The sequence below is a fragment of the Lepus europaeus genome, chromosome 7 (assembly GCF_033115175.1).
Source record: "Lepus europaeus isolate LE1 chromosome 7, mLepTim1.pri, whole genome shotgun sequence".
In the NCBI taxonomy this organism is placed as follows: Eukaryota; Metazoa; Chordata; class Mammalia; order Lagomorpha; family Leporidae; genus Lepus; species Lepus europaeus.
In genome coordinates, this window is record NC_084833.1 from 106,234,372 (window position 1) to 106,261,421 (window position 27,050).

Consider the following 27,050-nt stretch of genomic DNA (forward strand, 5'->3'; position numbering starts at 1 on the left):
TCCCCAGCTAGGCGCTCCTCCAAAGAGCCATCATCCACCCAACCCCAGCACACTCCCTTGCCTTCCCCCTCCCTCCCCTGGAAAATTCCATGGAAATTCAGTGGCCCACAGGGCTGGCAAAGCTGGGATCCAGGGACATAGGAGAATGTCACCGCACACCCCTCTCCACACACACAGCTCTGCAGATTTTGAACTGATCTGCGGAGCCCCCTCACGCCCTCTATGTTCTGGGCCAAAGGAATGTGTTGGGTTTTGTTTTCTTCCTATCCAGCGCCTGCTTTTTCTCTACCTTATTTCCCTGCCTCCAGGGGAAGGGTCTGGTTTCTAAGGAGAAAGCAACAGAAGTGGCCAAAGTCAACGATACAGAGAAGATTAGCATGGCCCCTGCGCAAGGATGATACGCAAATTCGTGAAGCGTTCCATAAGTTTAAAAAAAAAAAAAAAAAAAAGAAGTGGCCAAAGTCCTGCTGCTCTGCCCCAGGCCTGGCTTCTGCCGATGCAGCCGCCTTCCTGCGGTGGGCAGAGCTGCCTGGCAGTCTTGCTTGCTGAGTGCTCACTCCTCCTTAGGAACCAGCCCACGCCAGCACTCTAGTCCTGCAGCGGGCTAGGCTGCTGGAATTGTGGGATCTATGGTAGCAGGTAGGTGCTACCCCAACTGGGAAGCCACCTCCCATAGTCTTTCTTGTGCAACTGGCCAAGGAAAGAATCAGAGGAAGGATTTGCTCTGGCATGGATGTGAGAAACCAAAACAAACTCGAGGTGCCCAAAGGCCAGACCTGGAGAATTCTAAGCTTGCAGCTGGAGGCATAAGTGTGAGTGCTGGCGGTGCTGGGAGCCGGACATTCACTGGTGGATCATACGGCCGGGGTCAAGGACAGCAGGTGCGGAGCAAGAAGGGGGAGATCTTTCAGAAGAGGGCGACAGCTCCGCCCACCCACTTCCCTTGGAAACGGCTGCGCAGCACTGGGGCTTCCTTGTAGACAGGCCTCTCGCTGAGCCAGCAAAAGCAGAGGTGGGGAGAGAGGAAGGAGCGGCCTACCAGGCCCGCCCTGTGCTTTGCGAAGGCTCACATAAGTCTCATTTCAAACCTCGCCTCCGCTGCGAAGCCTTCCGTGGCCTCTCTAGGCGTGGCTGCTTTGTTCCAGGTTCCACTCACAGCATCCACACTGAATCAGCTTCCATCACTCTTGGTCATGAGCCAGTTCCTTGAGGACACCATTGTGCTCTTTGTACCCCCAGAACCTAGCGCGAGTACCCGGCCTAGAGAGGGCCCTGATGTGGCTGGTGAACGGATGCAGAGAGCACACCCCAACTCAGAGCCTGGGCTGGAGGTAGGAAAGCTCTACGTCCCACCGAAGGCACCAGTAAAACACCTGACCACAGGTCCTTCAGGTCCCACAATTTTATTGCAGAAGACCATTGCTGGGGGACTGCCGTGACATGAGTGTTGCCCCCTCCCTGGCCTTGGTGACAATCGTCAATGTCCCCGGCCCCATCTGAGGCAGTGCCTGGGCCCAGACACTCACAGAGAGGGAGCAGAGTGGGGCTAGGGAGGTACGGGCAGCCCCGGACAAAAGGCCAGGAAGGTGCCCACCCTCCGTGGCGAGGAGGCCAGCCTCGCTGACGGCTGGCGCGAGGAGCGCTGACTCTGAGCCTCAGTGCTCAGCTTTCTCTCCACGGCAGTGGCCATGGCCGGGTCATGTTTCTGGAACAGAAAGCGTAAGACGGAGAAAGCTGAGAGAGACCCCCATGTCCCGGGATGGCCCCGGGCACGAGGGAGCTGTCCACCCGGACTTCCCGGGGCTCCTGGGAGCCTGCGCAGGAGCAGCCTGCAGCCTGCAGCCCTGGCATGCAGCACAGCCGCTCTCCCTGGGCTGGGTCTGCCGGCCGCCCAGACGCGGGTTTGCTTCCCCAGTGTCTCACAGAGGCTCTCCAGCAGGGGGACTCCTCCAGTCCCTTCGGCCCGCTCCTCGAAGCCAGCAGCATTTTGTAGGACTGCAGAAGGGCGCAAGTCGTATGAGTCCCGTAGAGTTCTTGGGGCGACTGATTTTGGAGACGCTTCAAAAATACATCTGTTTGCGTTTCTTAAATATAAAAATAAAATAAACCCTGTGCCAGCAGTTTGTGACCAAACAGGTACCATGGGCCCTGTTCACGGTCGACAGTGTGGTCGGCCACAGGGCTGCCTGGCTCTGGACCACGGCTGGGCGGGGGCGCTGTGCTCACAACACTGAGGGCCTCCTGCTAAGCACAGTCCAGGCACCATGAAGCCAGCGCTCCAACAAAATCCCTCATCTGTTCTGGGACAGCAACAGTGTCACCAGCGCTGCAGGGGTGATGCCCACTCTGGGCTGGCCCCTAAGTCAGGGTCAGAGGAGCAGGAACTGCCGATGTCACCTTCCGGGCCCTTCTCTGGACTCTCTTCAGTTTGTCTGCGGACACCTCTGTGGGAGCATCGTGGTGCCCAGGCCCTCATCTGCAGAAGATGCCTGGGATTCTGGGGGGAGCAACAGCTCTCTGGTTCCTGCAGAACTTGGAAGAGCAGCAACACACACATGTGCACACACTCACACTCACACATGCTCACACTCACACACAGCAGCACATGGTGGAGGTGGGAGTAACGCAGGTGTCCAGAAGACGTTGCAAATGGCCAGGTCCCTGGGGATGGAGTCTTCCCAGCAGCCAGTGCTGAGTAGGGGGGTGGTGGGCAGGACACTGGTTAGGATTTCCGGAAGCGCGCCTCACTCTAGGAGGAAAACAAACAGGAGAGTGTGGTGAGGGTGGGCTGAGTGACAGGGGACACAGAAGCCAGCAGGAGCCCCCGCCTTGATGCCCAGCCCAGCTGTCAGCGGCTCTGCCCCTCTGAGAGGAAGGCAGCATCCAGAGAGCCCCGCTGCGCTCGGCTTCCAGCTGCAGCCCCCTCTGAGCTCGGCACTGTTCTGCCCTCACCCCAGGCAGAGAAGGGAAGGGCTGGGCATCGCTCTCCCTGCTTCACAGCTGAGATGGGAGGGCAGGGGTGGAGCTGGGTCAGCCAGCTGGGGGCAAATCCCATTTCCAAGGCTGCTCTTCCTGCCCAGGAGGGAGGCCTCCTGGCATAGTCCATCCTCAGTGGCTGGGGAAGGGACGGGGGGAGGGGGGGCATCAGTCTCAGCTCACCCTTTGGCCACCCTCTGAGCTCTGCTCGGAGGGAAAGACAGACAGCAGACCCAACACTTGACCCTGCTCAGAACACCTCTGCCTGTACCCCTGGGAAGGCCTGGGCCCCCTTTAGGGCTCCTTGCTTCTAGGGATGCCCAGGCTGCCTGGCACAGAAGCCTGTGCTGGGCCCTCACCTCCATCTTGCTGTAAATCCAGGAGAGGACTTCTGTCACTTTGGTGTACACACCGGGCTTGTTTCTCTGGCCACAGCCTGTGCCCCAGCTGGTGACACCTGCCAGATACCAGCGGTTGTTTTGCTGGCAGACAAGAGGCCCCCCGCTGTCTCCCTGTAAGGGGAGGGAGCACATCAGCGGGGGTGGACACAGGTACACTCTGGACTGGGAAGGGTGTGACCCCAGTGCCCACATCAACCCCAGCATGCCAGCCTTCTCCCACCCCCAGCAGCCTCACCTGGCAGGAGTCTCTGCCCCCACGCAGGTCCCCAGCGCACATCATCCTCGGGGTGAGGTAGCTGTCATAGACCAGGTAGTCATTGCACTTCCTGAAGTCGATGAGGTTGACCTGCACCTCCCTGAGGAATGGGGATGTCTTCTCTTCAGTGCAGTGGGCGTGGGGGAGAAGGGGCGGGAAGCTGATGAGACGCTGGACCTCTAGCTGCCCCTCCAGGACCGGGGCTCAGCATCCTGGGAGCAGAGGGCATCCTGCCTGTGGCCCCAGCCCACAGAGGCCCTGTGCGGTTGGACACCAGGACACACAGACACTCACCCCTGTGCCAGACACAACTCACTGTGCATCAAACAGAGCCACACACGAGCACACACTTGCAGAGCTCCCCAGCTCCCTGACAGGTGGCGCCACGCCCGCATACATTCAGAGCACCATAGCGGCCAGCACTTCACTGGTTTTTGATGCCAGCCAGGTGTTCTACAGAGGGCGGGGCTTATTGGTCCACTCACAGGTGGGGAAACCTAGTGCTGAAGAAGTGCCTTGCCCGCAGCCGAGTGGCTGGGCTCTCACGGAAGCTGGATTGGAAGAGGGCTGTGTCCACCCCATCACCCAGAGCCAGGGAAAAGCAGCCCTGTCCCCGGCGACCAGCCTGAGTCCCCAGCAGAACGTGATGGCTCTTACAGAACCGACAGCCCACAGAGTACCCTGTGACCCTGATGAAGCCAGGCAAAGTGGCAGCCTTTTCAAACAGGGTCACAAGGCTCACCTCAGAAACACCAGATGTGCCCTCTCACTGCCACCCTAGGGGCCTGCTTCTAGGTGAGCAATCACAACTTGGGAGTCCTCCCTCCTTCTAGAAAAGAGAGCTCAGATTCCCTATTAAACAGTTGCCCGGATTTGTGACAACATCCAGTCTAGAGAAAAGCCCCACATCTCTGAACACTCCCCAAGCCCCCCCATGCTGTGATGAACCCCTCCGAGCACCTTATCTAGACAGTCCAGGCTCTCTGCAGTGGGTTCCTCCTCCCCCACACTGCAGTGAGTCTCAGACCCAACTTGTGCACCTGCTGGGCTCCTCCAGGTGGTCTTCCCTAGAGGGCACTGTTACTCCAACTGCACTGACAAGACACATGGGAGTTGAGCCACACACATTTGTAGTCAGCCCATGAGTCTGTGAACCCAAACCCTCACATACCTAGGCTTTACCTGTGTACCTGTCACCCTTGACGTGTACACACGTGGACGCGCACACACACGCACACACACAGTGCAGCACCTCTGCTCTCACCGTCTGTCTCCTTGGTCTTGCCAAAGCCTGTGATCCAGCAGGTCTCGTTGAGGCTGAAGGTCTGTCCGTGCATGGGGAGGCAGGCAGGGTGGACGTGAGCTGCCATGAGAGGTCCAGATGTCAGTGAAGGGACAAGGCTGGAGGGGTTCGGGCGACAGGGCACGGGAGAGCAAGCGTGTTGATGTCCTAGGAGCCCTTCTTGCCACCAGAGTGGTTCTGAATCTTCCAGGTCCTTGTCTCCACCAGGCAAGTAACCCTAACCCTAACCTAAACCCATCACCTTATTTCAACCACCCAGTTAGATTTCCAGAACCATGGTGATCTGAGTCGCTGCCGGGCAGGCACACACAGGTGCTTGGTAGCTCCCTCACACCAAGCAAATGCCTGACCACTGCAGGTCTCTCCCCACAAGCTTGGCTCTCCTGGCTGGGCCTCCTCCATGCCTTTCCCTTGGAGCAAAGAACAGCATCACGCTAAGTCCTGGATGCTGACCATGGCCTCTCAGCCAGGCAACCTGCTGGCTGGCCAGGGTCCGGGGCTCTCCCTGCAAATGTTCACCTGGATCGGGTCCAGATGCCTCCCTAAGCAGGAGGGCACAGCCCTAGGCCAAGACCACAAAAGCACAGGGAAGTTGCTCTCACACCCAGAAATATCGAGATGGGGACCTCGAGGACCAGCTCATAGACGCTCCCCAGGGAGCGGTGTCCCTGGATGGATCATCGTCGACCACCAGACTCCCGTCTGGAAAAGGCAAACGCTGACAGGCTGCTTGCTGCTCCCTCAATTGTTCATTACTGCAGCGTCCTGCTCCTAGAATAGTGTCTGGCTCGGTGAACACGGAGAGAGAGGGAAGGAGGGAGGGAGGGAGAGAGAGAGAGACAGAGGGAGAGAAAGGGAGAGAGGGGGAGAGATACAGAGAGAGAGGGAGAGATACAGAGAGAAAGAGAGGGAGAGAGGGGGAGAGATACAGAGAGAGAGGGAGGAAGAGAGGGGGAGAGATACAGAGAGAGAGAGATACAGAGGGAGAGAGGAGGAGAGATACAGAGAGAGAGAGAGAGGGAGAGAGGGGGAGAGATACAGAGAGAGAGGGAGAGATACAGAGAGAGGGGGGGAGAGGGGGAGAGATACAGAGAGAGAGGGAGAGATACAGAGAGAGAGAGGGGGAGAGAGGGGGAGAGATACAGAGAAGGGGGGAGAGATACAGAGAGAGAGAGAGGGAGAGAGGGGGAGAGATACAGAGAGAGAGGGAGAGATACAGAGAGAGAGAGGGGGAGAGATACAGAGAGAGAGGGAGAGATACAGAGGGGGGGGGAGAGGGGGAGAGATACAGAGGAGGGGAGAGATTCAGAGAGAGAGCTACAGAGAGAGAGAGGAAGAGAAGGCGCAGGGAGGGAAGAATACTAAATTCCTTTATAAACTGGGTTTTAAAGGTTGACATCTATGTTTCTATATTTTGTCTGCTAGAGAATAAACAAAACATAAACAAAGGGATAAAATCCATTATTCACAAAAAAGGCAAAACCCGATTTCTAGTCTACATACTTTTTTGAGATGCAGTCTTCAAAACACGTACCACCGCTAAGCATTCTGTTATATTCCACTCACTTGTGTGGGGAATTAAATTTATCAGTGAGTTTTCACACATTTTCCCAGAAAGTGCTGTGACTTCCAGGTGCTAGGCCTGCCACATGAGTTGTAGAAAATTTGCCCTGATTTCTGAACCAAAAGCCAGGGCACAAGGTCTGACACGAATCGGAGCTGTGCTTCTGGAATGAACGGTCTGCTTCCAGCCCGGAGCGGGACTGACAGCCCAAAAGGCATTTGCAATGTGATGATAGCTTTCGCTTGGTTTCAGAAATTACTTTGTTTTTAGAGTTCCAAATGATATTGAGGGTCTTGGCAGTGGGCGAGAGGTAGGATCTGGGTGTTTAGCCACATGGAATGTGGGTTTACAAGACTGAGACAGACTGTCCTCCTGTAGTTGGGCCAGAGCTTGAGTGGGGAACCCCTCACCTAGCAGCCCCAGCTCCGCAGACCAGGCTGGAGGGCGTGGCTGCCTGGGGGGTGTGGCCTGCCCTGCCCAGGCCCTGCCCAGGCCCTGCCCAGGCCCTGCCCAGGATCCTCCTCCTCACCCCACTCTGATGAGCTCACCATTGTGACTCATGGCAGCATCGCCTGGGTAATGAATGTGCCAGGAAACACCAGCTCACAGGCACAGGGCACAAGAACGGCAGGACTAACCAGAGAGCCGGCCAAGGCTTCCAGAAATCCCCACCCTCCTCCTTTTCCTCTACCTGAACAACCCGGCTTATGCCAGAGGCCCCTGGCCACATTCTTCAAGGGGCTCCCCAGGGTCCCTCCTGCCTGACTTCATCAGCCTTCCTTGGGCAAGCCGCCCTCAGTCTGCCACGACTGATGAGGTGACCTCACCTGCGCCACCCCAACTCCCCCTTGCTACCTGCTGCCAGGTTTGTTCTATTTGTCATTGCAACTGCAAAGCTGGTCATTTAGTAGACACACTGTAAGGATCTGCTCGGGGAACGAATAAATGGAGGAAGGTTCTTTGACGTCCCGTGTCCACTTCTGTAGCAGCTCCTGTGCAAAACCTCGTTTGGTCCTTGGCTCACCTGCACGGCTGTTAGATGAGTGTGGAAAGAGCTCACATTCTCAACCCCAGTGCTCAGAACTTGCTGGCTGTAGCCGAGTGGGCAGAGCACTGCTTGGGAGTCGGACCGACCTGGATCCCATCCTGGACCTGCCCCCTCCTACCTGTGGCCTCGGGGCAATTATCTCTCTCTGAAGCTCACTTCCTCTTCTGTCAGATGAAGCTATTAATAGGACCTGCTCTGCAGGGTTGGCTGGGAGGGATCAATGCAATCATGTATGTAAAATGCCTACCAGTGCCTGACCCTAAGTGCTCAGCTGATACTAGCAAAACAATTCAATCCATTTATAATGATTTAGACCAGTGTCCAAGCCCTGGCTCCGTCATCAATTTGCCATTCGAGCTGCGTCATTTGGGGCAAACTTCTTTCCAGCTCCCTGGGCCTCAGTTTCGCCCACTGTAAAATAGCAGGGCTCCAAGTAATGATCTCTAGGAGTCTTTGACCTCAGCTCTGTGGAGGCTGTGGGGTTCTGGGACAGGTCGAGAGATGTTGCCAAGTGCAGGGGCCACCGAGGATGCCTGGGTGGAGTGGGGGCAGTCACTCACCCGACAGGGTCAAGGGCTTGGAGAGCCGCATGAGGGCGATGTCGTAGTCATCCTGCTCGTCGGTGTAGTTGCCGTTGATGATGATCTGGGAGATGGAGGCCGCCTCGGGCAGCTGGTGCAGGTTGTTAGTGCCTGCGTACACCTTCCAGCCCTCCAGGATCTTCTCCCGGGTTCTGCAAGAGCCGCAGGAGAGCACAGGCCGGTTACCCACCTGGCAGAGCTTGTTGGCGACACCCAGGGAGCGGCAGCCCAGGCACCAGTTTGGAGACACGAGGATGGTTGGGACCACCTCAGAAGGGGGCCCTCCTTCTCACCCCGGGACTCCAAGGCAGCCCTCCACGCCCCACAGCCCTGAGTGGGCCGGTCTGCAGCTTGCGTCACTAAAGACTGAGGGAGGGACACTCTGGTGGGGCCTCCACTCACATCTCCAAAGATCAGAGGAAGTGGTGGGGACAGTCCAGCTGTAGAGCTCGAGATGGGGTACATGGCCCAGGGAAGGCTCATACTGGGGAAGCCAGTGCACCTGCGGCCTGGGCCAGAGCCCTTTCCTGCTCTCACACGGGGCTGTGCACCTCCAAGGGGACAAGGCTGGCTGCTGGCTCAGAAGCTGATGGCACTGTCCTCCCGCCAGCACCTCCCTCCCTCCTGTCCTGTCCCTCAGCTCCTGGGATCATGTTCCTGATGTCCCACACGCCTCTGCTCCAAGTTCCAGTTGTAGGAGGCTGGAACCAACTCAAAGCTCTCATTTCTCCCTGCTCTTCAGGGGCAAGCAAGCTCCCAAGTCCCTCTGCCCACCTGTCTCCCTCTTGCGAGGGCCATCACTGGCATTTTCTCATCTTCGGGCCTAATCCACAAATCACACCCCCAGTTGCCAATCCTTGCCCTCAGGGGATCACCCCAGCCACACCTGCCCTGGGTGGCCCCTGAGCACCCCCAGCTCCCGCACAGAGAGGCCAGCCTGTGGTCAGCCCTTCCTGCCGACGCCACCTTGGGCACTTACACAAAGAAGCAGTGGGCCGCGGTGAGCACCCACTGGGCGTCGATGAGCGTGCCCCCACAAATGTGCGTGGTGCCGTAGTGCAGGCTGACTTGCCAAGGCCATTTGCTCTCGGGGGCCAGCGCCCCTCCCACGATCCGCCCGGTCATGGCTCGCAGTCCACAGTCTGGGGGGAAGCGGAAGTGACCAGCCATGAACGCGGCTTCTCTCAGAGCCTCTGCCACACTGCCTGGGCCCAGCGCTGTCCTGAAAACCACCCACGGCCTGACCCACTGAACCTGCTGGAGCGTGGCTGCTTCCCGCCAGGCACAGCCATCACCTGGCAGGTAGCTCTCTGCGGTCATTCATGGGGAGTTTGATTTGATGGAGACTGCCTGGGGCTGTGATCAGGGGCTCAGGAAAGTGGACCGATTCTAAAGATGTATTTGAAAGACAGAGCTACAGAGAGGACGAGAGAGTGAGCAACATCTTCCATCCACTGGTTCACTTCCCACATGGCCGCAACAGCCGAGCTGGGTCAGGTGGAAGCCAGGAGCCGGGAACTCTAGCCTGATCTCTCATGTCGGGGGCAGGGACTCAAACCACCTAGGCCATCTCTGGCCCCTTCCCAGACACATTAGCAGGGAGCTGGACTGGAGACAAGCAGCTGGACTCGAACTGGAGCTCCAGTACGAGATGCCGGCTCCACAAGTGGCGGCTTCACCCGTGGTGCCACCCGGTCTGAGTCTGAAACCGCCCAGTGAGGCTGAACATCGGTGTGGGACTCTCAACCATTTCAAAAGCAGAGAAATAAAGCTGAGCTGCACAGGTGGGCTTGTGGCCCGCAGGGCTCCAGAGGCTCATTCAGTGCTACTGGGAGCGCTTCATCCCAAGGGCGCTGACCCTGCCTGTCCTGGAGGGCGTCACCCCGCGGAAGTCACCAACAGGCAGGCAGCCCCTGGAGTATGCTCAGACACGAGTCCCTGTCTCTTTGAAGGGAGCAGAGGGTGAGCAGCCCCTGGAACCCTGAGGCGTGGGCAGCCCCCTCCCCTGGCACTGCCCACAGGCATTATTGAGAGCACAGGACCTGTGGGGCTGGTCGCAGCCCGGACTTTGGGGCCTGAGCCTAGGCTGAATGCTAGCTCCCCCTACCAGTGGTCTGACCTTAAGCAAAGCGAGCATTTCGGTCCTGGCAGCTGCCTCGGACGGCTGTTGTAGGAATTAAAAGCACTTGTTTGTAAAGAGATGGGCTGGGTGAGCATCCAAGGGCTCCATCAGGGCTGGCTCCGGAGCCAGGTCTGCAGCCAGCTCCCTGTCGGCGGGTCCCAGAGGCTTACGCTGAAGCAGCAGGTGCTATCCCAGCCCCTGGTCCCTGCCTGGAATCCAGGAAGCCTTCAAGGGGCCCTCTTGGAATGAGAGAGCTTGCTGCGCTGCCTGTGCTAGGAGCAGAAGTTACCCTGGGCTGCCCCACACCTTATGGGGCTCCTTGCCCTGAAACAGGCCTGCTGGTTATGCCCCCTTCCTGGCTTAGACCCCCACCCCCACCCCAGCCAGTCATTCTCCAGGAGGTCGTTCCAGCCCTCTGTCCCACTCTCCCAACCCACATGGCCACAATGCAGGAAGAAGAGCATCTTACGGGAACACTGGAGAGAGATGTACCGCTGGGAAGGGCATTCGGACCTGCAGGAGGAGAAGGGAAGGTGGGAAAGGGGCACATTAACCACCTCCTCCAGGTGGTCTTTCTGATTGACTCCTGCTTAGCTCCTATCCTGTTCCCAAGGAAGCGCCCCTTGGTGCAAGAAAGTGGAGGTTCTGGCTCCAGCCATGGGGGGAGCTCAGTGCATGTCATCTCCACTCCTATCCATTCCCCGCCTGAGTTCTTTGCAGTGCATGGCACACATTGGCCTTTCCAGGTTCTCTGAACCCAGGACTCCATCATCCCTGTATCACTGCACAGCTAGATGGGTGGCCCCTCAGCATAGCACGTGAAGCCCACCTCGCACAGGATGTCGCTGCTTCACTTCCCGTCCCTCACCGCCCCTTCGTCTGCAGCTCCGCTTGCTCTCTGCCCCCACGAGGTAAACAAGGCTGCTGCAGGGTCACCCCCATGCTCCCCTCTTGAGGGAGGGGCTGCAGAGCTGAGATGGCAGAGGAGCAAGAGTCCCGGGCCCCCCAGATGGGCTCCCCGTGGCTGACTTCTCCCACCTGGCAGTCTTCCACCCCAACTCCACCCTGTGGAAGCTCTCAGCCCAGATCCCTGGCTGACAGGTGGCCCCCAGCTTTGCTAGTTGTCTCTGACAGCCAGGACACTCCTGGGGAGCTCCTGAGCTTGAGGGGCTGGTCTGCCCCAAGGCCCCTTAAGACCCTGGCAGTTGGGAGGCAGCGTGGTCAGTGAGGCCTGAGCAGTCCGCCCAGAGTCCTGCAGGCGGGTCCTGGAAGGCCAAGAGAGAGGGGTCCCTGACTCCAAGCCCTCCTCCCTGCCCACCTCCCAATACCCGGCCAAGTGCGGGCAGTGCAGCCCACTCCGCCATACCGATGCAGGCTTTCCTGGATGGTAGAGTTGTATTCAGAAACAGAGAAGCTGCTGGTAACGTCCCTGAGGGCCACCTCGGTGGTTCGGTAAGCACTGGGGGGGGGGGGGGGCAGAAGAATGAGTCCATGGATTCAGTGTACCCAGGTCCCCAGCTGGTGCCACAGTCCCCGTCGGCCCTGTCCACAGAGGCTGTCTGCGGTGGGCTGGATGGTGACCACTGTCCCAAATAGCTGTCAGGGCTCCACAGCGACCAAGCCCAGCCTTGGATTCTGCCCTACGTACTGACTCAGCAGTTCTCAGAGTCTGATCCCATCACCGTAGCCTAGGAAGTTGTTAGAAAGGTGACTGACTCTGCGGGCCCCACCCCAGGCCGAGTGAATCGGAAACTCTGGGGCGGGCCCTGCGGTCTGTGTTTCAACAGGCTCGCCAGGGGATGCCCGGGCATGCTCAGAACTGAGAAGCCCCAGCCCGGCCTTTTCCATCCACACTGTTGTCCATGTGCCAGCAACAGCTGTATCACCCTACACCCACTGAATCCGATCTGCATTGAAAAAGTCACCAGATCATTGACTTGCACATGAAACTTTCAGAACCTGTAGAAGGCATTGGTCTGGTAGTTACGATGCCCACATCCCACCTCGAGGTGCCTGGGTTCAACTCCCAGCTCCTGCTCCTGACTCCAGCTTCCTGCTAATGCTCACCCTGGGAGACATAGGCAATGGCTCAAGTAGTTGGGTCCCCACCACCTCCATGGGAGACCTGGGTAGCATTCCCAGATCCTGGCTTTAGCCTCCTCAGCCCCTGTTAGTGTGGGCATTTAGGGAGTGAACCAGCAGACAAACAATCTCTCTCTCTCTCTCTCTCTCTGCCTTTTTAATTAATTCATTGTGTGATTCATTAAAGGAAAGTCTGGGAACCTTTGGATAAGCACGTTGGTGATTCTGAGAGCACAGTGAGCCTTGGCTGTTGGCTAAGCAGGTTCCAAGTCCTGATCCCAGAGATACTGATTTAGGGGTGCATTTTCACGAGCACCCCAGGGGATTCTGGCATGTTCCACTCTGTGTTTCTGGAACAGGGCGTGCCCTTGCATGAGACAAGGCCTTTGCACGTGGTGCTCCTCTTCCCGGAGGGCTCAGTTCTTCTGTGCTCTCTCTGGGAGCGCGCTGGGCACCTTCTCCATCCTGTGTCGCCAGCATCCTTCTGGTCACACAGCACTGTTGGTTTAAGCCTCTCTCACCCACCCTATACTGGAGGGTCTTCCAGGGCGGGATCTTGTCTTATTCCTTTGTGTCTGGGTACCACACGATCTCTGGCCCTTGGTCAAAGCTCAGTGAATGATCTTTGAATAAATGACATTCAGAGGATGGAATGCTCAAGGGGGACTCAGACTTGCACAGTGGATAAAAGATGCTCATGACCTTCCACTGGGACCCTCGGAGCCCCTGCTGTGGACCACGACTTGGGTGGCAGTGGAGGTGCAGAGCTAGTTCCCATCCCAGCCTTCAGCTCCTGATTTTCAGGTGCTTCTCCTACAGAGAACCCAACTGAGATCCTAGACCCTTGGCCCATGACCTCAGACAGCTGGGTGAACCCCAGAGCTACTCAGCTTTAAATCTCAGATGGGCACTCGGTCTAGAAGCTAAGATGCCTCTTGGGATATCTGCATTCCCACATCGGAGTGTGTGGGTTTGTGACCCGGCTCAGCTCCTGATTTCAGCTTCCTGCTAACGCACATCCTGGGAGGCAGTGCTGATGGCTCAAGTACTGGGGTGCTTGCCACCTACATGGGGAACCTGGACTGGCTTCTCAGCTTCTGGCTTTGGCTTGGTCCAGCCCTGGCTTTGTGGGCATTTGAGAGTGAACCAGCAGATGGAAGCTCCATCTGTCTGTCTCTCTGTCTCCAAAAAATAAGAAAAACCTCAAAACGCTCAGCCTAGGATGGAGGAGCAGGATATCTTCTGGTCTGCAAAATGCAGCTTCCACCAAGAGGGAGGCCATTGCTCTCCCTTTCCCCTGCCCTGCCCACCAGCACGGGCTTCCTGGTTTAAAATCTTTAGAGCACAAGATTCTTATGACTTGGTCTGGCCACATCTGCTCCTTTCCAGTGCCCATTTGTGAGTTCCTCCAGCCAAACCATGACTGATATGGCTCAAAGTCCACCCAAGGGCTTGGCCAACCTGATGTAAAAAGATAAGGCCTGTCTCAAGAGTGTCACCTGAGAGGATGGTGATGGGACAATTAAATGTGGCAAGGGACACGAGGGTGCTGGAACCACACAGGGGCCTGACACTGTTACAGCTGCACAAATAATTACTTTGGCCTCGTGGGACCAGTTTGCCCCAGACTCACGGGACTCAAAGCGTCCTGAGCTAGTGAGGTCAGTGCGGGTGTCCCAGGCCTTTGCAACACGAGTTCCCCCGGGGGAGGCTCACCTCTTGAAACCCAGCTGCCGACAGGTCTTCTCGGAGAAGGAGTCGTTCCAGCTGTGGCTGCAGATGGGCAGCCACTGGTGGGAGGGGCCAGAGTAGACTTTCAGCAAAGATGAGTCCCAGTCAAACCTCACTGCCGGGCAAGAAGAGAGGCAGGGTAGATGCTCAGCACCCGGCACCCAGGCAGCCCCTGGGGGAGGAGCTGAGTGAGCCCTCTTGTCCAGAGGCTCCTCGCCGAGACCCGAGAGAGGACTGGGAGGCTGGCCTGAGTGGCGGTGGTCAGCCCGCTCTCAGCAGCCGGAGCCGGTCAGCAAGGCAGAGCCGGGGTGATGGCTGCGGTGGGCACTGCTGGGATAAGGAGCAGGCTCTGGCAGGAGCGGCGCCCTGAGAGGCCAGAGATGTGCCCTCACGAGAGTGATCGGGTGGACAGGACAGCATCTGTGATGCTCCCAGGCCAGGCTGAGTCACTGACGGCGCAGGCACAGTGCATATGCACCCGCAGGTGGGCCGTCCAGAGTACGCACGCAAAGCCCACCAAGGCCGCAGTGCAAAGCGATCTTCATGCACATCGAGCCCCGCTGCTTACAAACAGGCCTTCATTTCTTTAGAAAGTAGGGGTGACACTCAGGGGCCACCTGCTGGACAAAGAGGAAGGGCTCCAGCCCCCCTACCCACCGCCTGCCAGAGCTGCTCTGCTGGGCTCAGCCTGATGTCTGGGAGCTGTCAGATTTTATTTGAAAATCAATAACCTTGTCCAACCCACTCATTTTACAAATAGGAAACCGAAGCCCACAGAAGGTAAGCGACTCATCCAGGCTACACAGCACTCAAAGTCAGGTTTCAAATCCAAGTCTGCTGTGAGTAGAACCCATATCTTCTGGTGCCCTGTCCCTTGCCTCCTGTTTGCACTGACACAAGTTTGCACCACAGTTTGAAGCCACATGCATACACACACACAACAACAACCATGCAACATGCATGTAGACAGTGCACACATAGCATGCACACACAGACACACACATGCTAACCCATGCCCAGCCTCCTTACCACAGCCCAGCTCGTCACTCTGCAGCTTGCAGTCCACCACCCCATCACAGCGAACAGTGTGGCTGGGGCAGCTCTCCACCGGCTCCTTGTACTTGATCCCTGTGTGGCCCCGCCAGAAGTGGACTGGAACAAAGGAAGCAAACGCCTGGGTCACTGCCAGCGCCAGCGACAGGACTGTAAGCAGCCCAAGGCCCTGGGGGTTCGGAGACACCGACCTGCGATCCCTCTTGAGGTCTGGGGCTCTCGTCCCCCATCTGTATGGAGAGAAAGGCTGCTCAGGACTGCTCTGGAATGCTCCAGAAAGCTCCTGCAGGCAGGGCAGCACCAGGCAGACATGAGCAGCCAGCCCCCCGGAGAAAGAAAGAGAGCAGGGGAGAGAGGTGGAGGTGGGTACCACTGTGGCACTGCGGGGGTCTCTCCACCTACATGCTGGTCAAGGTGGTGGCCAGAGGGGCTACCTCGTGCACCAGAGCCCCCTCTCAGAGCCCCTGTGCACCCCACCCCCTTGGTGCTCCGCTGGACCACAGCAGAGAACTTCCATCCTCACAGTCACACAGACACTGCCTGTGCTGACCTCTCTGCCCTTCCCCCCGGATGCACCTGGCTGTTCTTCTTCCCTCTCCTCTAAGCAAGGTGTCTCTCTGCACAGCCCTCGCCCCACTGCCTGTCCATGGCTTTGAAAGTCTCCTCACTCTATGAGCAATCCAGGCAGCTGATTCCCAGATGCACAGAGTCTGGAAGAAAACGACTTTACAAACTACCTGAGCCATCAGCTCCCTGCCACCCTCTGTCTCTAACACCAGTCTCCATCCAGGCGAGGAAATGCCACCCCACTGCTCTGAGATGCCTCCCCCTGGGCGCCCCACAGGCCTGGGCTCCAGCTCCTCTTCCCGCCTCTCAGCCTCAGCCCCCACTCTCACTGGGCCCTTCATGCTTTTGGTTCCCCAAGGTCAAGGCCGCCTTGTGAGATGGCCCTTCCAGGTCTTCTAATCTGCAGCCCCAGGTCTTCTCCCCTTCCATGCCCTGGATGCTGACCCTCCAGCATGCTCACGAAGCCCACAGCCTGGTGGCCTTGATGGGCAGAAGGGAGAACATGGAGCAGTGGGGCATGGGGCAGGGGCCTGGCTCTAGTCCTGAACCCCCCATGTAGCTGCTATGCAGCCTGTACAGTCGCACCACCTCCCTGGCCTCGGGAGGTCTGGAGGCCCTGTGACAGGGAATGCTGGAAGCTGCCTGAGAGCTATCATTCCATTGGGCGAGCCCACCCGTGAGTGCCGTGTGCCCCTCCAGGAGCCACTTCCCACGCTCTCATGGAGCGGGGGTCCTGTGGTGAGGAAGTGGGGCTGGGCGGCAAACACCAGCTGGGGGTGTCCCATGGATGCCATGTGGCAGGTGCGGAGGCCTCCACATGCCCTGTGACAGTGACTCCATTGCCTGGGCAGCGTGTGGGGAAACTGACGCCCAGAAAGGCTGTTAACTGGCAGGTCACGTAGCTGGCAGGTGCGGAGCCTGGATGCCTGGGCAGTGTGCACCCTGCCTCCTCTTGCCCAGTCCTCTTCCCCCTCGGCCCTGCCAGCCGGCAGCTTCCCTGTCCCGCCCGGCCGGCCCCTCACCACACCACAAGGTGCTGCTTCTTGAACAAAACCCTTACTCCTGGGCCTGGCGGTAAAAGCTCTCTGCCACGGGCCCTGGCCTCATTGAACCCAACAGGCAGACAGCCCCCAGTCCCCAAATGTGTCTTCTCCTCTCTGGCTAGGTGGGTCCCTTCTCCCCCTGCCAGCCCTGCCCACCTGGTCTCCCACACTCCCTGTGGCTGTCCAGGTCCTAACTGCTCACCTGGTCCTCGCCTGGGGCCCTGCACCCAGCCCTCAGCTGTCACATCACCCTCCATCACACACAGGTGCAGGTGGCTGGAATTCTGCCCAGCTCTGTGGTCTCCCTGAGGACACGGTGGGCAGATGCGTGGTCCCTTCTGCTCCTCCTACGATTGCCCCGCGTGCCGGGGTGCCGGAGGACTCCTTAGCAGCAAGCCATGTGCATCTTTTCCCAAGAGAAGGGGGATCGACACAGAACCTGGACACCTGAACACTGAGCTGCTTATCCTTACTAACCGAGTGTCTCTGCAGGGCTTCCCCGTGTCTTCACACTGGGTTGTTCAGTTTGTAGCTAGCCCTCGCAGGGTGAGGTTTGGGGCCATGCCTATATCCGTCTCCATTTATTCCTCCTAACCCAGTGAAGTCGGGATGAGGTCTTTGGGGCACAGAGCAGGCTGAAGGAGTGCATGAGCTTGATCCCACCTGGAGGTGCGGAAACTGCACTCAGAGTGGGGCAGTCACTTGCCCACGTCAGTAGCACAGACGGGACCCAGGCCAGGAACCTGTGACACCCCATACCCTTCACCCGGCCACCTCGTAGGAGCCAGGCAGCACCGTGATCCCAGGCCATTTGCAGGAGTGTCCTTCTGTGGACCCAGCCTGTGGTCCCCCACTTCCCCCAACCATGTCCAGGACCCCACCCCTCCGTTCGACTCACAGAGAACAATGAGCGAGACCACCAGGGCGATGAGGAGGAGGATGCACCCGATGAGCGGCAGCCGCTTCTGGCCCTCCTGCCAGGAGAACTTGGGCCCGCTGGTACCTAGGAGCAGGGCAGTGGCGGGGGTGCGTGAGGCCATGGGGGAGGGGCCGGCGCGGTGGGGGAGGGGGAAAGAAACACCTCTGCGGCCCAAATACACCCCTACCCCTGCCTGGTGACAGCACCTCCTCTGGGCCAGCCAGGCACTCTGCACGCGTGCCCTGAATTCTCACTGCATGCTTGTGAGCGGAGGCTCATTAGGCCCATTTTACAGTTGGGGAAACCGAGGCTCGTGGAAGTGAAATAACTTGCCCAAGGTTATTACTCGGGCAGTGAGTGGCAGTGTGCCCGAGTCCAAAGCCCTGCCTCCCCCCACCACCAAAGTATTCACCCATCAGGCCTCGGGTGATCCTCCAAACACAGACATCACCGGGCCTGTTTGTACTGTGGTGGAGGGATGGTCTACAGTCAGGGGTGGGAGGCCGGCCACATTGGAATGGGCAGAAGCAGCTTCCTTAAGGGTGGAGCCATTCCTGGAGCCCACTGCTCTCTCTGACTTCCTCGTAGCCAAACCATTAGACCAAGAGTTTGGAAAGCTGGGGGTGACCAGGTGTCCGCCTGGTCAGAATTCCTCCCTTCCTCCTAGAACCCACAGATCGAACCAACGATCATGATCCTGTGCATCTCAGAACATAGCTTCCCTGGCAGGTTCACAGGGCAGACCCAGGAAAGACCCTACTGGGGGGCGTTTGCCCCGTGGCCTGGCTGGGCCCCTCCTGTGTTCCGCACACTCTGGGGGCCCAGCAGCTCGCTCCCTACACCCTTGGCTCCTCTTTGCTTTGCTCACTGTCTCGGGTGCCCCTTTGTGAGGCACCTGAGCGTTGGCTGTCATTTCCTCCCCGCCCCCACCCCAGCATCCCCCTTACCTGGGCCCTCCCTGGTGGCTGGCGCTGAACTGGCAGGAGACGCCCGAACAGGTGCAGCCCCTACTGGTGTTGCTCTAACAAGGTGCACTCTCGTTGGGGAGGACGTCACGGAGGCCGACCTGGCCGATAATGACCCGTCCGACGATGACCTGGAAGGGCACGGCCGGGCCGGGGTTGCCCTCGCCGGCGAAGCGTTCTGCAGGCAGAGCACAGGGCGTCCCTCAGGCTGTTGCCCTGCTCACCCCCCACCCCCAGCTGTGAGCCCTGCACAGCAGGGAGACGGATGCTCTGGGCCAAGCAGCTGGGGGTTCAGCAAAGCCCCCAGGCAGGAAGCACCCGCCAAGAAGGGCACGTCCAAGGGCAGAACCAAAGTTCAAAAGGTCTCCTGCCCCGGCTCCCCTGCAGCATCCCCCGCCCAGGAGCTGCAGAGCGGTGGAAGATGGCCCAAGTGCTGGAGCCCCTGCACTCATGTGGGAGACCCGATGAACCTCCTGGATCCTGGCTTCAGCCTGGCTCAGTTCTGGCCATTGAGCCATCTGGGGAGCGAACCAGCGAATGGAAGACCTCTCTCTCTCTTTCTCTCTGTCTCTAGCTCTGACTTTAAAATAAATAAGCAGATCTTTTTTTAAAAGAAAAGCTGGCAGAGACAGGTGGGCTGAGGGCAGGGGCCATCTGCAGGGGGAGGGTAGAGTGGGGGGAAGAGACTGGGACACCTGCTCAGGCTTCATGTGTCTAGGGGGGGGAAGAAGAGGCGGCCGGGCTGGACCCTACGCTGAGTCCTCACACCAAGGAAATGGGTCTCCTTCTGCACCTTCACTTCCACCCCTGCCTCCCCGTCCGTTTCTTCCTTGCATGTGTGTTAGATTCCAATCTACTGTTCTCAATACAGGCTGTTGTCAAGAAGTGGGCGGAGCACTGTTTCAGAAAAGCCCTGACCCGCCTCCTGCAGGGAATCCTCACACAGGTGCGCAATGCACACCCGGCCCCCCAACCCATCATGGAAGCTGGAGAGGCAAGAACAGGGGAGGAAGGTGTGGAGGCTGGAGGCTGGGCCCCACCACGCTTGGAAAAGATCCTTAACCTCACAGCTGTAGGCGGAGTGATTTATCAAGTTCCCTTAGTAGTTTCATTTAGAGTTACAGGGGAAGTAACTGGCTCTAAGTGCTTTGTACGCATTTACAAATTTAATCCTCTTAACAACCCTGTTAGGTGGGAACTGTTATTATTCCCATTTTACACAGGGGGCAGCAGGGGCAGAGGGATTAGGTAATTTGATCAAGTTCTCAGAGCTAGTAAGTGGCAGAGTCAGGATTTGAGCCCAGAAAATCAGCTCCAGAGATCACGCTCCAACCACTAGGTTTTGGGGCCCTCTGTGGAGGGGTACCTGGCGGGGTGCAGAGCTGGCCCAAGCAGGCACTCAAGGACCAGCAGTCCTGCTGCTTTCCTGGGGAGATAAGCAGGTGTCACTGACCTCTGTCTCCGCTCCCCCGAGCAGCAGGCTGAGCTGGCAATGGACCTAACCTTAACTGACTGGCTTTCTTGGAGGGGGGCCGGAATGGGAGAAGAAGCCCTGTGCTCACGCTTGGGACACCTGGCCACAGGGCTGTGTGAAAGGTACAAAAGCTCTAGGGCGGGGCCAGCGCCGTGGCTCACTAGGCTAATCCTCCACCTGCAGCGCTGGCACCCAGGGTTCTAGTCCTGGTCGGGGAGCCGGATTCTGTCCTGGTTGCTCCTCTTCCAGTCCAGCTCTCTGCTGTGGCCCGGGAAGACAGTGGAGGATGGCCCAGTGCTTGGGCCCTGCACCCACATGGGAGACCAGGAGGAAGCACCTGGCTCCTGGCTTCGGATCAGCGGGACACGCTGGCCACAGCGCACCGGCCATAGCGGCCATTTGGGGGGTGAACCAACGGAAGGAAGACCTTTCTCTCTGTCTCTCTCACTGTCTACCTCTGCCTGTCAAAAAGAAAAAAAAAAAAAAGCTCTAGGGCATCTGGCGCCTCTGTCTCCATCCCTCACCCACTGTTGGGTGTGGAAGTATCGGATGCTGTTATTAAGCAGATCAATTAAAAGTCCTTGTCCACAGGACAAGGTCAGCGTGGGCCAGGTCAACAGCATCAGCTGTGCCAAGTAGGACTTTGTGGCTTTATCCTTAAAATTCCTTCTTCGGGAGTGGGAGGTAATTGGTTTGGTCCCTTCCCTGTTCTGGGGCTGTGAGATGAATTCCAGGAATTCTGAGTTGCTGACCACACTCAGCTTGCCAGAGGCAGGAGCAGGCACAGTCTCCCAGCACAGTCTCCCAGCAGGTTCTGGGGCTCATGGGTGGATGTGCAGAAGTACGCATGAGCCCGATGTCCCACTGGCTGTGCAGGGCATGCTTGTGTCTGTTTAGGGGCCTGACAGTCATTTGCTTCTGCTGCTGACCTAGCTGACCAGGAGCTGGGGGCTCCCTCTCATGACCATCACCTGGGCAGAGGCTAGATTGCCATACAATGAAGACAGGCTAGCTGCAGCAGCTTCCAGTGGAGCAGGACTGGGCCTGGGGGCAAGGAGAGAGGGAAGTAGAGAATGCACCCATCCAGTCAAGCAGGCCTGGTCCCAGCTGGGTTTCTCACTCAGGAGCCCTCTGACCCTGAGCCAGCCACTTACCTCCCTGGGCCTTTTTCTTTATCTGCAACACAGGACTGATAATGCTTGGGAGAGCCCCTTCCGGTGCCTGGCACATAGCAGGCACATTACATGGGACTTGGCTGCTGCTCTTGGCCTTGGCCTGGGCACACACAGTACTACCCATGCTGGGACCTAACAGCCACGAGACAGCACTGAAGGGGCTGACAGGTGGTATGAGCTCATCTTACGGAGAAAACAGGACGTTGGACAAAGGCCAGACTATGGCCCTTCCATAAGAGGGACAGCTCCGGCCATGTAAGGCCTCGTACTTCCCAGCAGCCGTGGCCTGAGCCTTGGCACCTGCCGGGCACCCTGGCACTGCACACCTCCACTGGCCTGCCGGGCTCTCCCTCTAAGCCTGCCGCAGCTTAACAGGGAATGCCCATGATTCAGGCCAATAAAATGCTAATCTCACACATGCATATGATATTTTCAAGTTTACGATATACTTTCACGTCTGCGGCCTCGTAAGGTCCTCCTCACGTCCCTGGGATACCGGTACTTTGAGAAGCCCATTGTACAGAAAAGAAAGTCAAGGCTCTGAGCTCAGGCAGCAGAACCACACAGTCAGGATCCCAGCCCCAGCCTGCATCTGGGTCCCCTGCCCCTGTGGAGTAGGAAGAAGCCCCTCCTGCTGTAGTCTTCTCCCTGACACGTGTGCACTGGGCACCCACGTTGCATCTGGGCCTTGGCCTGTGAGCTGGGGTCTGGGGTCGTTCGGGGTCAGGAGCACCATGGGGAACTGGGGGAAGGGCTGGGGGTCCCTGCAAGGCTCTTGGGCTCATGGTACTCTCCAGCATGCACCGAGGTTGGGCCCTGTGGCCCGCCAGGGTTGGGCAGAACCTGGTGACCTGGAGCAGCAGGGCTAGAGTGACCATGCTGGAATCCAGCCCCACCCCGACGGGGCTGCGTGACACCGAGCAAGTGACCTCACCTCCTCACATCTCGGCTTCCTTATTGGTAAGGCCGAGCTAATGACCATGTTGTAGTCATCGGCAATGGATGCAAAGCGCCCGCTCTACAGCCAGGGCTGGGTAACATTAGCTGGAATGGCGGGGTGGGTGGGTGGGTGGGTTGAAGAATGCTGGGCTTGAAATAGAAAAATCTGTGTTCCCGCCTCACCGGGTTACCTTGGGCAAGTGGCAGACCCTCCACGCACGTCAAATGGGCAGATCCCACCTCCCAAGGGCCTGGGTTCTAACCAGGCTGCCAGGAGCAAGTGGAGTCTCCAGCAGTGGTCACAGGTGCCCACAGGCATGAACCTGTGGCTTCACACCCATTATTTCTTTTGATTCTCACAAGATTCCCACCCCTGGTGTGTTAGAGGGCTCTTCCAAAGGATCATGGAAACTGGAATTTAAAGATAAGTTTATTTTGGTGCAAAGAAACATTTGAAGGGAAATGCTAATTACCTGATGCCAACAGTTCACACAGCTGCGCTTGGTATTTGGCGTTAATTGAAACTTTGCAATTAAAATTAAAGACAAAGTGGGTTGAAATCTATACCTAGCTTTCTTAGCACACGTTCCCAACGCACTCTTTGAAGCCCCCCCGTTTGTGGGGATCTGGGCCTCAGAGGGACTAAGTGGGAGCCTAGGCCCCTGTACCAGCTGGCAGGCTCAGGGCTGTGACACAGCCCTCTCATTCCTCGTCCAGTGCATAGGCCGTTTCCACCCCAGCTGGATCCGGTGATCCATCCTTGTCACCCGCTCATGGTGGCCAGGGATGAAGGGGCCAGGGGTGAAGGAGTCAGGCCTGGAGGAGACAAGAGGTTTCCCAGGGTGGGAGGCCCAGAGGTGGGGGAGGAAGGAGCTGGGGGTGGCCAGGCACCCAGGAGGCCAGGAGCAACTGGAACTGGCAGTGCTCCCCTGGGACTGAAGGCTCTGGGTCAGGGACAACTCAGCTGTGGTCCTGGAGAGCCTGACTCTGCTATCAGCTGGGGGAGGCAGATGGGCAGAGGCCCTGAGACCAGGGTGAGAGAGAGGTCTTGCACTGAAGCCCCGAGCAAGGGCTGCCAGCTGGGGACATTGGGAGGAAGCAGCATCCAGAGTGGGGCCATCTGCTCCATCCTCCCTCCAGCTCTGAGCCTCAGCCCCAACCATGGCGGGATGTTGAAAGAGCTGTTATCTCCAGAAAAAATGTAGACGCCCAAAACATCAGTGTGCTTTGCCCAAAGTCATTGAAGTTTATCTTATAACAAAACCCAGACCTCCTGCTCTGAGCCCAGTGCTCTCTGTATCACAGCTTCTGGGAGTTGGGGTCCTATGGAGGCTGTGTCTCTTGGGATCTCCCACCTGCTGGGGGAGGGGAGTAGGTTAAGGTGTTGGCATCCTGCCCTTGGCCTCCCCTGGGGCAGCCAGCGATGCCAGGGAGGAGCAGGGTGGTAGCATAGCTGCTCTGGGGGTGGCTTCATCTCAGCGGTTCCGTGCTGCTGCTGTGGACAGAGCCCTGGTGCCATGCAGTGGCCTGGGCTCTGGGCAAGATGAGCAGCAGTCACTGTGAGTCCCAAGTGGGCAGTGGGGGACACATGCAAAGCTGTCCTGCTGGATCCAGAGTGACAGTGGCAGTGGTGACAGCAAGGACACCTCTTCAGTGCCCCTTCAAGTCCAGTCTAAGCCAGGCCTCCCTGCTGGGCCCTGAGCAACCCCCTGGGGAGCAGGAGCCAGTGGGCACACCTTGGAGCAGCAAGGACTTTGGAAACCTCTCATCTGAGCTCTGTATCCCATTGACGAGGCCTTGAGGGCCCAGAGAGGCTCTGGCTTGCCCTAGGTCATGCAGCCAGTTGGAGGCCATGCCAGGACTAGAACCCTGGTTCCCTCCCTGGGTTGTCACCTCTGGCTATCACTCAGTGCTGTGCTCTGCCACTGCCTACCCCCTTAAAGGAATGCCCTTCCACTGACCTTAGCCCTTGTGGCTTCTTCTATTCCCAATGACCCTGACGTTCAAAGCGCTGGGCATAGGCGGGGTCATGAGCCAGCTCCCCAGAGCTCTGGGGCGGGCTAAGCATGAAGAGGTGCCTGGTCCCCTGGCCCTGCTGGAAGGTCAGGGCCTGAACACAGTCCTCGCCTGTTGAGAGCCCAGGGAGCCCAGTGGCTGGGGGTGGGAGGCTGAGCTCGTCTCAGCGTGGGCCTCCAGGCTGTCTCCCCCACCTCCTCCCGAAACCGAGAGAATCCCTAGAAATGCAGGCTGTTAGATCCCTGCACCTCCATGCACCCAGCACCCCCACGCACACGCAGTGTCGGCCTCAGGGGCCTGGGCAGCCTGCGATCACACTGGGCTCAAGCTAAGGAGCCAGTCCACAAGACGCCCCTGCCCCAAGGCTGGGCACCGCGAGTGTCTTCTCTCTGCTCTCCTCCAGCCTCTGGTCCCTCCGCCTATAAAGAAGAGTCTGCACGACCGGCTGTTTTCAAACAGGGTGCCACACAGCATGGCAAGCTCCCTGGAGCAGCCAGTGGGTGCTGCGGTGGGGTACTGAGCTGCACCCCCTCTCCAGCAGAGCAGGGCCACACAGCCCACCCCACAAAAGACTGCATCTGAACCAGCGAGGCAGCTGCTGTAGAGAACTTGGCCGTCACCTCCTGGGTGTGTTAGAGTGAGTTTACTGTGCCTCCTGTACCCTGGGAGATCCCTGTTGCATCAGAATCAAAACACCCCCAATTCATTCATTCATTCATTCATTCATCACCAAACACTTCAAAGAGCATTGAGTACCCCCGACCGCCAAGCGAGCTGGATTTGATCACCGGGAACCTGCTGCCTCCGTTTCTCCCGTGCCCCTGTCTTCCCACCCTGCCAGCGCTGGGTGACGGTGCAGCTCAGGGCGGGTGGACAAAGAGGGCTCCCCAGCGGAGGGGCCGGCTTCCTCGGGGGTGCTGCCGAGGCTTCCACTTGGCTGACAAGGCCAGGTTCCCTGTGGCCTTGTCACCAAGGTCTGCCCCACCTGGCTGGGCACAGTCCACCTCCATGTTTGCTGCACCGAGAGGACGCTGTTTGGCCAAAACAAGACACTTAAGCTAAGTGGCCATTATTACATCACCCAGCCTGGCCTGGAGTGATGCACACACACTCCTACACATTTGCCCTCACGCCTGCCGGGTGCCAGGGGCCAACACAGTGGAGCGTGCCAGGTGGGAGGCTGCTCAGCACTGGTGACAATGTGAACCAGAGGTCTCAGATGAGGGCGACATGCGAAGGGATGGCACCAGGGGTCTCGAGGGTGCCTGCGTTTGGGGGCTATGGTCTGACCCACGGATCTGCCACCTCAGGAATCTGCCAACCCCACTCTGGGGAGGGTACCTCATCCTGGACCAGCCCTGGGCCCCTAGCCACTCCCACTAGTCCACCCCATCCAGGGTCTTGGGCTCGATGAAAACCTTTACCAGTCTGAGACCAGTAAGAAAATCCTCTCTACAAAGCATAGGTGCTTTCTCAACGAGTCTACTTCAGCTCTTGCATACACACGGCAATCCTTCAAACAGCAAAACGGGCCCAGATGGAAAAGCGCAGCAGGTGCAGTAGTTGTCAAGAACAAACGCATATATCCAGTATGGTGCACCTGTATTCCCTCCTGATAGCCCCGGAGACTACCATGGAACCCGAAAGGAGCTCCTGGGGGGCTCTGTGTCTCAGCGTCTTCTTTGGTAGGCAGGGAAACTGAGGCATGGAGAGATGACACTTGCCCAAATTTAGATCCAGGGATAGACCCTCGGTGGTGATGATGATGGAGATCCTAAATCCTAACACTCCGAATGCCTTTGTGTCTCTATCCATCTATGCCGAATGCTATTCCAGAAAAGTCTCCTGTTATGAAAGACCCTGTTGCGAGGCTTCTTAAGGCCAGCATTATCATCATCCCATTTGACAGATGAAGAAACTGAGGTACCCACGCTGACCTGGGAGCTGGTTTGTTCTCTGTCCACCACAACGCGTGGCTTTCCCTTTGAATGTGGCGAAGCTGAGAGCTGAGTCCATCTCTCTCCCAAGCTCCCTCTGCACACCCAGCGGCTGCCACAGGGCACACCAGGCTTCGGCTGCTGACCACCCTCTTTCTCACTCCTTCTTGGAGAAGAGGGACACATCCACAATTCGCCTCTCCAGTAAAGGCCCCGGGAAAGCCCGGCCTCAGACGACCAGGTGCTCCCAGCCTGCTTGTTTTCCATCTGTCTAAGACACCTGCTGCAGGGGAGATTGGGAGCCCAACCCCAGGCCTCCCTGCCTGTATGTCAGGCTCACTATGTTGGGGTCCCACCCTAAAGAGGGGGTACATCTGAGAACCTTGAATAAGGATGTGATGGCTCTGTTCTTTCATTCCAAGGTAAGAACGAATGACCTCCCTTCCAGAATGAACGCGGCCCCTACTATTCTTCAATGATTCATTCATAAACGAACTGGGAGTTCCCATCAATAATTCAAAGTCTGTTCCTCACCCTATGCCCCTCCAGTAACCTTCCACGTGGGTGCACGCCTCCGGACAGAGGCGTGGGCCTCCTCGCTCTCAGCCTGCCCTAGGAACAGATCGTCTGTCTGCCTCTGATGTGAGCAGAGCCTTCTCCCAGATGGCTCAACCCTTCTCCCACTTTGGGTGCAAGGACCATCATGTTTAGGCTCCCGGCAGGGCACTTGGGAGGATGCTCCAGGGCCATGGGGGGTACTCACCTCCCCATGCTGCAGATAAAACCCTGGGTGTCCCCCTTGTCTGCTCACCAGAGGTTCCAAAGAGCCCAAGAGGCCCGAAGATCTTGGGCAGGAGGAGACGTGAGCCCAGGAGACCAGAGCAGAGGAGGGGCAGCA

The 27,050-nt window shown here is 58.1% G+C and overlaps 1 protein-coding gene and 1 non-coding gene across 2 annotated transcripts in view; one reads left to right on the plus strand and one right to left on the minus strand.

Moving 5' to 3' along the window:
- The first annotated feature begins 317 nt into the window (after positions 1 to 317).
- LOC133764924 (U6 spliceosomal RNA) lies at positions 318 to 429 on the plus strand. The gene has a single exon (XR_009866493.1). It is a non-coding gene; the product is annotated as a U6 spliceosomal RNA (small nuclear RNA).
- A 2,293-nt stretch (positions 430 to 2,722) lies between these two features.
- TMPRSS13 (transmembrane serine protease 13) overlaps positions 2,723 to 27,050 on the minus strand; it is a 61,784-nt gene continuing 37,456 nt past the window's right edge. Inside the window, exons 2-13 of the mRNA XM_062197608.1 lie at positions 18,594 to 18,789; positions 17,626 to 17,730; positions 15,094 to 15,216; positions 14,050 to 14,179; positions 11,618 to 11,710; positions 10,721 to 10,764; positions 9,109 to 9,271; positions 8,109 to 8,281; positions 4,898 to 4,996; positions 3,613 to 3,755; positions 3,336 to 3,488; positions 2,723 to 2,749 (exon numbers count right to left, since the gene is read on the minus strand). Of these exons, the coding sequence (XP_062053592.1) occupies positions 2,723 to 2,749; positions 3,336 to 3,488; positions 3,613 to 3,755; positions 4,898 to 4,996; positions 8,109 to 8,281; positions 9,109 to 9,271; positions 10,721 to 10,764; positions 11,618 to 11,710; positions 14,050 to 14,179; positions 15,094 to 15,216; positions 17,626 to 17,730; positions 18,594 to 18,789 (1,449 nt within the window). The remainder of the gene's footprint in view (positions 2,750 to 3,335; positions 3,489 to 3,612; positions 3,756 to 4,897; positions 4,997 to 8,108; positions 8,282 to 9,108; positions 9,272 to 10,720; positions 10,765 to 11,617; positions 11,711 to 14,049; positions 14,180 to 15,093; positions 15,217 to 17,625; positions 17,731 to 18,593; positions 18,790 to 27,050) is intronic.